Source organism: Bubalus kerabau, chromosome 4 (assembly GCF_029407905.1).
Source record: "Bubalus kerabau isolate K-KA32 ecotype Philippines breed swamp buffalo chromosome 4, PCC_UOA_SB_1v2, whole genome shotgun sequence".
Lineage (NCBI taxonomy): Eukaryota > Metazoa > Chordata > Mammalia > Artiodactyla > Bovidae > Bubalus > Bubalus kerabau.
Window position 1 is genome coordinate 113,797,397 of NC_073627.1, and position 12,602 is coordinate 113,809,998.

At 39.2% G+C, this 12,602-nt stretch overlaps 1 protein-coding gene across 1 annotated transcript in view; it reads right to left on the bottom strand.

Moving 5' to 3' along the window:
* Window positions 1-3,372: 3,372 nt before the first annotated feature.
* Window positions 3,373-12,602, bottom strand: part of LOC129650945 (cell surface hyaluronidase-like) — a 54,738-nt gene continuing 45,508 nt past the window's right edge. Inside the window, 4 exon segments of the mRNA XM_055579709.1 lie at window positions 3,373-5,385; window positions 5,725-5,828; window positions 7,655-7,809; window positions 11,150-11,248. Coding sequence (XP_055435684.1) covers window positions 5,189-5,385; window positions 5,725-5,828; window positions 7,655-7,809; window positions 11,150-11,248 — 555 coding nt within the window. The 3' untranslated portion in view covers window positions 3,373-5,188.

Sequence of the window (12,602 nt, forward strand, 5' to 3'; positions counted from 1 at the left end):
TAATTTTAGTCAAAGGAATAATTCTAACAGTGAGAATTTCAGGCAGTGAAGAGACTTTATCACAGGCTCCAAACCTTTGCCCCAGAAACAACCACATACTGTGCTGGGCACCAGTTCTGCCCTGTATTAGTCACCAAACATTGTGGGGAAGACAGTGTAGATGGAGCTGTCAGAGTTTAAAAAAAAAAAAAACATTTGTTCAGCTGTATCCTCTATTAAAGGAAAAGGGAGAGAGCGATAACAGGGGCTTACTACTTGTTATGGGGTTCTCGAATGTTAGTGCTCATAAGAAACACCTGGGGAGCTTGTTTTTATTGTTACTATTATATTTAATTTTTTGGCTGTGCTGTGCGGCATGTGGGGTTCCAGTTCCTCAACTAGGGATTGAACCAGTGCCCCCTGTACTGGAAGCTCAGAGTCTCAATCACTAGACCGCCAGAGAAGTCCCCTCAGAAGCTTGTTATACAATTATATTTCCAGCTGCAATTCCCAAGAATGCCAATTCTCCAGTCTGAGCTGGAGCCTGGGATTTTGCAGGTTCATCGAGTACCTCAGGTGACTCTGATGAAGATTTTTTCCCTTAATTTTGTTTTAAAAATTCTCAAGCCTTAGGAAGTTTCCAAGAACAGTACAATGAACACCAGTATACTCTACACCAAGATCAAGGGTCGGCAAACTCTTTCAGTAAAGGAATACAGTTCAGACATACCTCAGAGATACTTCCAGTCTGGTTCCAGATCACTGTGATAAAACAATATCACCATAAAGCAAGTCACACAAATTTTTTACTAGTGCATATAAAAGTTTACACTATACTGCTATATATTAAGTGGGTAACAGCATTGTCTAAAACTATGTTCATTTATTAATTTAAAAACTTTATTGCTAAAAAATGCTAATCAACATCTGAGGCTTCAGTGAGTACTGTAATCCTTTTCCAGTGGTAACATCAAAGATCACGGATCACAGATCATAACAAATATAATTTGTTAGACAAAGTTAGAAATGTTGCAAGAATTACCAAAATGTGAAACCCAAGTGAGTAAATGCTACTAGAAAAATGGTACCAATAGACTTGCTCCATGCAGTACTGCCACACACCTTCAATTTGTAAACAAAACAAAACAAAACAAAAAAACCATACATGGGAAATGCAATAAAGTGGAGCACAATAAAACAAGGCATGCCTGTAAATATTTTCAGCTTTGCAGGCCATGGTCTCTGGGCAACTACTCAAACATGCCATTGCCATATGCAAGCTATAGTCAATATGTAACAAAATGAGCATGACTGTCCTCCAATAAGATGTTATTAATGGATACCAAAATATAAATTATACATAATTTCACATCATAAAATATTACTCTTCTTTTGACTTTTTCTAACGTGTTATATTTGAAGATATGAAACCATTCTTAGCTCAAAATTAGTACAAAACCAGTCAAGGGGACAGGTTTGTTCAACAGGTTAGTTTTCCAGTTCTTGACTTACCAATTTTGATGAAAAAGTCTAAGCTTTTCTGAGGACAAATCTTAAATCTGTTATTACTTTCATAACCAGACTAATTACAATGTTCATCTTAGAAAAAAATTTTAAATGAATCTATGAAGTTGTTTTCTGACCCACTATTTGCTGGATTTTCAGATATTGCTATGGCTGATATTTTTGGATGCCCTGTGGGGCACAGTTCCTCATTCAGAAATCTTCATAGTTCAATCAGTCATTCTTTAATTTTATCATATAAAAGCAAAGTGTTGTGTGCCCTTCCCTACAACACCAAGGCCTAACTAGCATCCTTTTTTTCAGCTTCTCTCTCTTATCGAAGATAAATGTGACTAAAACCTTCAATCTTACAAATGATGCCAAGAATCCAGCAAGAAATAAACAGCATTTTGTTATTTGTGAGCAAGGGGCTGGCGATGCCTTTTCTTAACTTTTTTCCCTCCCTTTTGTTGAAAATGAGCTCCAGTCCAGAGTGTGCACTCATATTTCTAAAAGTCTGGATTATTACTAAGTTAAGACTAACCATAAATATACAAATCTGTTACCCAATTACTCCTATTCATGGTGTTCACTTCTAGGGGAATTTCTCAGGTTATTAAACTTGATTTCACAAGTATCTGAAAGCCAAACAAGAATTCTGGAGGGTAAACTCCAACCACACATCATGAAATCAACAAACACTGTCACAATGGAATTTAAGTACTTACCTACTACAACCAACTTAAAAAAACACACACACACTTAAATTAAGTGCATACCTGCTTACCGAAATGCCTTTCAACTGGACTTATCCAAACATTACTTCATCCCTTAAGGAATGAAAACTTAAGTTATCTGAAGCATTCAAGCCTCTATCCATCACTGCATTGCCCACCCCTCCTCCAAACCAAATATTCCATCTAATGGTACAGGGATATGTTCTCTTCTGATGGAGCTGGAGAACAGAGGAGTCATAAACCTCCTCCCCACACTCAGGTCTAAACATCAGTTTAGTGGCTGCTTTGGAGTCCTATTCTGTAAGACCATGAGCCTGCCTTTCATCTTCTCACAAGCACTCTCTTCCAGCCTCTGAAGATAATATACAACATGCTGATTCAGATGGAGAGGGAGAAATCTCACAGGAAAGACTTAAAACCCAAGTCTGTCGATATATGAGAAGGCCCTGTGCTTCTCATCAGCTGGCCAATTCGTGGACGGCCACATTTCTGGAACTCAACCAACTGCCTCACCTGATGGAAAATGCTTATGAACTTATAAATCACCTTTGAACACATTTTCCCAGTAGAAATAAAACAGACTGCAAGCTCCCAATGGCCTGAAATGTGTATATCAGCTTTGATAACCAATTTAACAATTTGAGACAACTAAGGACTAAAAATGCTATCTGAAAGTTCAGACAATAGCAAAATGTTTTGTTTAGGGCTGGGAGTTCCATAAGCAATATAGGAATCACAAAAATAGATAATTATAATTTTGTTTTTATCACACAAAAAATTATAGACTGAAGTTAAACAGTGGGCCTATTATATTAGTGCAGTGATACCTAATCCAGGCTACATGTTATTTGCATCACCCAGAGAGCTTTTAAAAAAATTCCAATGGCCAGGCTGCACCCCACACCAATTAAATGTGAAGCAGGAGCTGGAGCGGAGGGAACAGACCAGGCCATCATAGGTTTTAAAGCTCCCAAGCTTTCTCCAATGCGCAGCCAAAGTTAAGAACCTCTGCACTGGCCTTCTGAAGTTACTTAGTCTTACAAAATCTACCTAGTGGATGAAAATTTCTTCATTATTTCTGCCCATAGCTTCTTTACAGATGGGATATGGAATGAAAAAAAAAAATTGCTTGCTAGATAGTCACACAAATACATGAAAAAATACATGCACACATATTTTTATTTTATTTAAATTGGGCCCTGACCATTAGCATATAAATCAGAAAAACTGAGTGCTTTAGAACTTACATATCCTCTTCAAATCTTTAAAGAGCCAAACTCTAAAAATCACACATAAAAGATATTTGTCATTAAAAAACACACACACACACACACACAAACTTTAATCACCTTGAGGAACCATGATCCAATAATATATTTAATAGGTAAGATTTCATTCATCAATGTACAAAAAAAACACCCCAAAACCTAAACTTTGATTAAGACACGTACTCTTTTAACAAGAGTACTTACAGTTAGAAAGGTTTATCGGTAGCGCTTTGAGGTAGCATATTTTGTAAAGTAATGGAAATAGTCACAGAGCTGCTCTGCAGTTTCTTTTGGGCACAAAAGGACAGGGTGTTAGCTGTTGCTCTTGATAGAGAAGAGTGAATTTGTCTGTACTCATTGCCAAAGTCAGCCTGACCATATCCCTTGCTGTGGCTATCCCCACGTTACACTTCATACATTGTGGGTTTAGGAAAAGATAAAAGCGTTTCAACACCTCTTTCCTCTTGGTGTAGTGACATCCTGGCTTTGGCACCAATCTCCTTTGGCCACATGCAGTCCTCACTGGCAGGAGATGCACACACCCAGTAGGAAGAAAAATAGGGCATCACAGTGCCTTTTTTTCATTGGGCTCTAACGATTTACTTAAGAGTGATGGACTCCTCTAAGGCTAAAAAGAGGTTTGTTTCTGAATATTCTCTCCTTGATTCTGGCCCTTAAAAGGTTCTCCTGTTTTTCCTCTCCCTGAGTACAATATTTTGGGGTATCATTAAGTTTTCTGCAATTGTCCTGCCAGGTTGGTGAGCAGAGAAGCTTTTTTAAAAAAATCCACACGGGTGCAGGAGTACTCCAAGAACAGACTTCCTTTGTGCAAGTTGAAATGACACAAGTTAATAGTTCAGGAAAATGGCCTGCTTCTTTTTTTAAAAAATGTAAATATTTAGCTCAGCTCTTGCATTTTAAATACAAATATACAGTCAAACAGGCTAAGGATTAAAGCTGCAAAAATGGTCCCACCAACATCAGACCAAGGTGCGGGTCCAATTTTTGCCCAATGGTCACAGATTAAAGGGATGTCCAACCCATAAAAGCCCTTTTTTTCCCCAATAATACTTGCTGTTTGAAAGTTGAATCCTTAGAAGGAATCAATATACAAATGAATAAAAATAGCACATGTCCAAGCAAAAAAGGGCATGAGCTGGGCCTGAGTTGCCACTTAAAACTCCATCATTCAGTATCATACAAAATCCTCAAAGGCTGCCTGGAATCAGGGACCAAGGCATTCCTGAACATGCCAGCCACCCAGGTCAACTGCTGACCCAAAGTCAACGACACAAGTGAACATTAGACTTCAAGTATCCAAGGTGCTACAAGAGCTGGTCCTCTCAAGGACTCAGGCTGACTCTCAGAAGCTCCCCTTCCCTCACAACATCCCATTTTGTACAAAAGGTGAAGCACTGCTTATGGTCACTACAAAACACAGGAGTGGGACGTGAGGGATAAGAGAACTGATCTCTGAAATATACCAGCCTAACAAATACATATAAATTCTTTAACATTTTGTACAACTAGAAGGTGCATGAGCTGGTATTCAAGCAATCACTTTAAACTCTTACTTTTCTCCCCTTTCTGCCTCAAACAGGAAAATGGTTCCATTGGGTTAACAGTGTCATTTTAAAATGCCATAAATTAAATAAGTTAGTTCACGTTTTATCCCCCAGCACTTAAGTTACAGTTAAATCTCTAATGTGCCTTTGAAGTTTGCTTCAACAGCTCCAGGTCTCTTCGGCGGATAGTGTCAGCTCTGTGACAACCATATTCATCCAGCTGCAAAGGTATGAATTGTTCAAGCAGCCCGAGGCCCTGTCTAGCAGGGCTGGTATACAGCTTAGTCCAGGATGGTTTAAAGTTTCCATTGAATCCCAAAAATATGGTACTCCCTTTAAAAGAAAAAAAACAAAGTTCAATTTGTATCTCTACTAGTTTCAGGCAAGATAATGTGAAAGGTGAGGTGGAGGTGAGCAAAACAAAAAACAACAAAAAAACTATACTTCCTTACGTCAGAGAATGAACTCTTACCACCCACCTCCTGCCCCAAATAACAAACTACATCCCAACACACTTCCTCTAACACTGTCTCCTGATTTAGAAATTATCTTCATAATACCCACCCCAGCCTAACAAGCTCATGAAAGCAGGCCGATACCTACACTCCACCATCAAAATGTATATTTTGCTGCTCTCCTAAAAACTTCTTATGGAAGAATACAGATACAAACCTTTGTTATAAAGATTGGCTGGCTTGGCTAATCCCAGAGGTACTAATGAATCCGAAATATTGAACTGCTTTATCTGTCCTCTTGTGCTCAACAGGACAACTGACCTGTAAAAGTTAGAAAATCAGAGCAAGTTTCAATAATTCAGCATGTGTTCACTGAGTACCTTTCTGAAGTATATACTAGATAAAAGCAGAACTCAAAAAACAAAAAGCACTCCACATGCCTTTTCATCCTTGCTGTTACAAGGGTCTACTTCAATTCCACGCCTAGAACTTAACGTTTCTATTACAAGGAGGTCTCTAAATATAGGGAAAACTAGTGAGAGTTGGACTGTGAAGAAAGCTGAGCACCGAAGAATTGATGCTTTTGAACTGTGGTGTTGGAGAAGACTCTTGAGAGTCCCTTGGACTGCAAGGAGATCCAACCAGTCCATTCTAAAGGAGATCAGGTCTGGGTGTTCATTGGAAGGACTGATGCTGAGGCTGAAACTCCAATACTTTGGCCACCTCACGCAAAGAGTTGACTCATTGGAAAAGACTCTGATGCTGGGAGGGATTGGGGGCAGGAGAAGGGGACGACAGAGGATGAGATGGCTGGATGGCATCACCGACTTGATGGACATGAGTTTGAGTGAAATTCGGGAGTTGGTGGTGGACAGGAAGGCCTGACGTGCTGCAATTCATGGGGTCACAAAGAGTCTGACACAACTGAGTGACTTAACTGAACTGAACATCTTTACAGTATTAACTTTTCCATCCAGAAGCAGGGAGAGCCTCTCCTTTTACTCTTATTGTATATCCTTTAATAAAGCATTTCTTTTCTTAATATATTGGGTGCCTTGCATGACTATTGTGTTGCTCTAAACATCTGTGGTGAGCTTTATGTTCCAGATTGTTTTAGGTGAAGTGACTGACTGTGTTAATTTTCCAACATTAGGGAACAAAATCTTTAGATACATAAAGAAAATTGAGGCCTTGCAAAGTAAATACCTACAAATGTATTAAACCAGAAGATAGAGCTATATGTACACAAAGAATGTTACACTCAAAGAATATAATGACTTTATGGGACTTGTTGAGATCTGGTTCTTTAAAGTTTAAGGAGTGTAAGTGACCAGATCAGTTGATGATGATTCAAAAGCTACATAGGACTCTGCTCCCTGGGAAGCCTATGTTCCTCCCTTTGGGCCTTCATTAAATGAAAGCCTGTGTGTAAATCAATGTCCGCAGCAAAGCAAAGGGGGCAGAAAGGGGACTGAATTTATCTTCTTGCCTCCAGTCAGGGTCTGCCTAACACAAATACAGCAAGGTGCACCTTTGTTCAGACACTAAGAATACTGGAGCGGGTTGTCATTTCCTTCTCCAGTGCATGAAAGTGAAAAGGGAAAGTGAAGTCGTTCAGTCGTGCCCGACTCTTAGGGCTCTTAAAAAAGAGATCACACACTCATCTACTTAAAAAATCAATTTAGTCCTTTCCAGTCAATTCTAAGTGACCCAGGTGGCAACTTCCTATACCAGAGTCATAGCACAATGCTGTCCAAGGGTTCATCAGCAGGATAGACTGTTACAAAGGCAAAACTCAATAAAATTGTTTTAAAATGATACTGAGCCTTCTGAGAGAGTTGGGTACAATGTAGATCAGCTTAATACTAAGAAGTGGGATAGGAACGATCCAAAATGTTGAGCTTTTCCTCCTTCCAAGAACCTTCCCATCATTTGCAAACTCTTCTAACATCCAAGTCCTCACTTATCAATGATAAGCAACTTAGATCACACAGGCATCAACCTGAAACTGGGAAAGGAATGAGTATTCATCCTTCAAAAATCCTAAATACCCAGAGTAAAGAAGAAGTAGACAAGCCAAAACTCAGAGTTAGCCAGGTGTCATCCTTAAGGTATCTTATCCCTTATACAGGGCAAGCTTCACCTACCTTGGAGGGATGCTTGTTTTTAAGTATTCTTCCATGCGACTGACATCAGTGAAAGAGAAAATCTTTTTTTCTGTCAACCGGAAGGGAACACTGCAGGCATCCACAATCAGGAGGAGGACGCCCGCACTTCAGAAGGGATAGTCGGTGCCGTTGATCTGAGAACACAAGATCGTCCTCTGCTGTCATCACCATTTCAGTATCTTTCCAGCCCCTTTCCCTCTGTCTTCTAAACCCAAGAATCAAAAATAATAATTCCAAAATTCAAACTGCATGTTCCATCACTCTTCCTCTGCCAACATTTGAAATTGAGTCTGTGTTTTCATAGGCTTTTACCTTGACTGGTCTTTACTGATTGGATAAGATGCTCTAAGCAAGACATGGCAGCCTACACTCAGCTGAGTAGGGTGACTCTGCAGGTTCAGGGCTTTCATTCTTATATACATACTCTCTCACTGGGGTCAGTTTCCAACTCAGTGATCAGGTGACGGCCTCTATAACTGAAGCTCAGATGTTGTCACATTGGTTCAGGAAAAAAATATATAACTGTATACAATAGGTATCTAGTCATATAGGTAGGTAAGTAGAGAGATAGACTTCCTTAACCCACATAAACTCCTGCCCCATCAGAGTTTAGGTTTGAAACATCAGAGGAGGCAGATAGTTTCATCTGCATTGTTCCATACATAGGTCTCCTTTAAAATCAAAATGGAAAACAGGAAATTTTACCAGGATTTAAGCCACGGGTAGTGATATCTTGTTCAAACAATTACTGTGAACTGAAAGTTCCAGTCGTTCTCTTTAAATTAATGGCTCGAGACATTTTCAAGAAAAAGGAATTCCAGATATACCCAAATCTCATAAATTCCTCAACCAAAAAAGGAAAGAAAAAAATCTTGACTGAAAAATGATTTAACACTAAGCCATAGGCACTGATTCTCTTTAAAATGTGTAAAATTATAAACTATGTTAAAAGTTAACAAAGAAGAGATGCTCTCTTCATTACACCTGTCCTCACTTGGAGAAGTTATACTTAAATTGTATTTCTAATCACTAATGATCTCACAGGAATTCAAAATGGCTATTTGCCTGTATTTAAACTGCTCTAGTCCAGAGAATAATTCTAGAAGTGCTTAATATATAGTGCCATTCTATATTTAGAAAGACTGAAAGTGACCCATTTTTTAAAATCTGAATACTTAGAACTGAGACACATTTGATTAAAAAAAAAAAAATCATGATCTTTAACACACTCAAACTGTCCGATTGAAAATTACCTCCAAAAACCTGCTGCTTAAAAGAAACACAAAATTTTCCATAAAAACTAAAGCAAGGCCACGTCCAGCAAAGACTTTTCAGGTAATACATGTGAAAAGTAGTGGAGGTAAACATGACAAAACACAGTCCTCTGTGACCTCTTTTACGGTCCCTCCAGCAATGGAGTCAAACAATGTCTGCACACCCAGAGGAATGCCCTACCTGAGATTGTCTGGGCAATACCTTATCTTGTTTAATTACCTAGTAAGCTAGTAGAGCAGAGACTCAGCACCCAGCTCCATCCCTTTGCAACTGACACCCACCAGATTCCACATAAGGAGGCTGGGATGGGTTCCTCACACTGCTGACTTTATTGAGATGTTGAGCTAACAAACTTCCTACATCATGCTGCTGCCGCTAAGTCACTTCAGTCGTGTCCAACTCTGTGCGACCCCATAGAGGGTAGCCCACCAGGCTCTGCCGTCCCTGGGATTCTCCAGGCAAGAACACTGGAGTGGGTTGCCATTTCCTTCTCCAATGCATGAAAGTGAAAAATGAAAGTGAAGTCGCTCAGTCGTGCCCGACTCTTAGCGACCCCATGGACTGCAGCCCACTAGGCTCCTCCATCATGAACATACTACAAAATGAAGACATGCTAACATAGAGCAATAGGTATATATATGTGAGAAACTTTGGAGTTATATTTAAGTAGGGATCTTTCTTTCTTTTCCTTCCTTCCCTCCTTTCTTTCTAATTGTGGTAAGAATACTAACATGAAATCCATCCTCTTAAATATTTTAAGTAGACAATATATTATTACTGATTACAGGGAAAATGCTGTAAAACAGATTTTGAGAGTTTATGTAGTATTTTACTCAAGTGAAACTTTTATGCCTGATGATTAATAACTCTGCGTTTCACCCTCCTCATCTTAAGTAGGGGTATTTTTAATTCAAAATTATTAAAAAGTTCTTAATTTAGAGTTAAGTTCTGGCAGTGGATAATGGTGATGGCCACACAATATTATGAATGTATTTCATACCACTGAACTATATACTTAAAAATAGTTAGGATGGTGAATTTTATGTTATGTGTACTTTAACATAATAAAAGAGATTGAGAGAGGAAAAAAAAAAGATTTAAGTTTTCACATATATGTGAATTTGTAAATGTGTTGTCCACCACTTAAAAAAAAAAAAAAAAAAAAAGCTCCCAAAGAGACCACATGAGACTAAGCCCAGGCACTGGCTGGGTATCAGTTGGCTAGATACCTCCTACCCAAAGAGCCCTTTATACAGATGCACTCTGGTCAACTCAGTTTGGGACAGGCTACATGCCTAAAGCGGGCTTCCCTGAGAGCTAAGTTGGTAAAGAATCCGCCTGCAATGAAGGAGACCCCGTTTCAATTCCTGGGTTCCAAAGATCTGCTGGAGAAGGGATAGGCTACCCAGTCCAGTATTCTTGGCCTTCCCTGGTGGCTCAGCTGCTGAAGAATCCACCTGCAATGCGAGAGACCTGGGTTTGATCCCTAGGTTCAGAAGATGCCCTGGAGAAGGGAATGGCTACCCACTCCAGCATTCTGGCCTGGAGAATTCCATGGACTGTATAGTCCATGGGGTCGCGAAGAGTCGGACACGACTAAATGACTTTCACTTTCACTCCTACAGCTGATTAACCTTGCTGGCAAACTTGGCTTTTAGGCCAAATTCCAATATTGACACTCAGGCTAACACTTATACTTCCATTAACCTACTTAAAGACAGTTAACACTTTGCATTGTCACCTTCCTTATCTGAAAAACTGGGAGCCAAGCAATCTCAAAATAAGAGGCTGAGGAGATTTTAAAATCTTCACCTTCCATATTTTAAACAAATAACTGGGAAGCTTCTTTAAGTTTCAAAAACTGAGGTTAAAAACAATTTTCTACATATTGATTACCAATGACAATTTTTTAAACCAAAAATACCTTTTCTCCTATAGAAAAGGAATCTGGGTCACCTGAATAATTTTAACATTTGCCTAAAAGTAATCAATAAACTTAACTGAGAAAAAAAATTTAATAAATTTCATTTCTTTAAAAATACATATGTTTAGGAGCATTTATACCTCTGTTGTATAGCTCACTACCAACAATAAAAATGTGATTAGAAACACGTGAATGTTGTCAGAGATAATTCATGTTACCAGGATAGAATGAAAAAGTGAGAAGCTGAGGCAGTGCACACAGCAGATGGTACTCACAGAAATAACAGACGCATCTCCACGCTGAATCTCGGCTTGACTGGGTGACCGGAATTGCACAGGGAGGTAGCTTATATGAGGATCACTTGTAAACACCGCCTACATGGGGAAGAGGTTCCATATCTATGTTAACCTTCCAAAAAGATCCTTCAGAATAAACTCAACTATATCAAAGCCAGTGAACGGTTTTTTTGTTTTTTTTTCCTCTGAACTTTCTGTATGTATTTCATGACCTGGAATTTTATTTTTTGATATAAGCTTTAATAGGAGAATGGTTCAATTCAGTTCAGTCACTCAGTCGTGTCCAACTTTTTGCGACCCCATGAATCGCAGCACACCAGGCCTCCCTGTCCATCACCAACTCCCGGAGTTCACTCAGACTCACGTCCATCGAGTCAGTGATGCCATCCAGCCCTCTCATCCTCTGTCGTCCCCTTCTCAATCCCTCCCAGCATCCGAGTCTTTTCCAAAGAGTTAACTCTTCACATGAGGTGGCCAAAGTACTGGAGTTTCAGCTTTAGCATCATTCCTTCCAAAAAAATCCCAGGGCTGATCTCCTTCAGAATGGACTGGTTGGATCTCCTTGCAGGCCAAGGGACTCTCAAGAGTCTTCTCCAACACCACAGTTCAAAAGCATCAATTCTTTGGTGCTCAGCTTTCTTCACAGTCCAACTCTCACATCCATACATGAATGGTATGTTACTCATTTTCTAGAGCAATCCCAGTTTCAAGTCATTGCAATCTTGTTAATAAGATCAGCTCTCTAAATGACTATATAAATATGCTCTATATCTAAATCTTTGTAAACATTTCATGCAAAAAAGTTACAAATCTTTTTGAAGGCTCTTTTCAGACCAGTTATCCTCAACTGTGATTCAGTCATTCCAGGATTGAGGAAAGAAGTATAGATGACAAGGATTACTCTGTTTAAAAACTTTTAGGGGCCTTGTACATCACCAATTTTATTTAAATTCCTCTACCTGACCTGCAAAATGTTCCACAAATAGAGCCACTATTCTATTCTATTTCCCTCTAGTCTATCCACATTCAACATGCAGGGCAGTTCCCTCAGTTTTCCACTCTTCTGCCACTTGCCTTTTCAGATGCTGTTCCTTCCCCAAGAACGCCCTTCCATTTTCCCTTCTACTTCAAACCACTTCCAGCCTCCAAATCCCACCATCTACCTCCTCCCTAAAGGCTATCTTCTCAATTAAAAGCACTCAACTCTTCACACAATTTAACACTTGAAAGTATATGTACCAAGGAATTTCCTGGTAGTCTAGTGGTTAGGACTTAGCACTTTTACTACCTCAGACTGAGTTCAATTCCTGGTCAGGGAACTAAGATCCCACAAGCCATGTGGTATGGTCAAAAAAAAAAAAAAAATACATATATGTATATTCTTATAAATCAATGCCAACAAGAATAAATAATCATGGCAAGAGCAGATAAT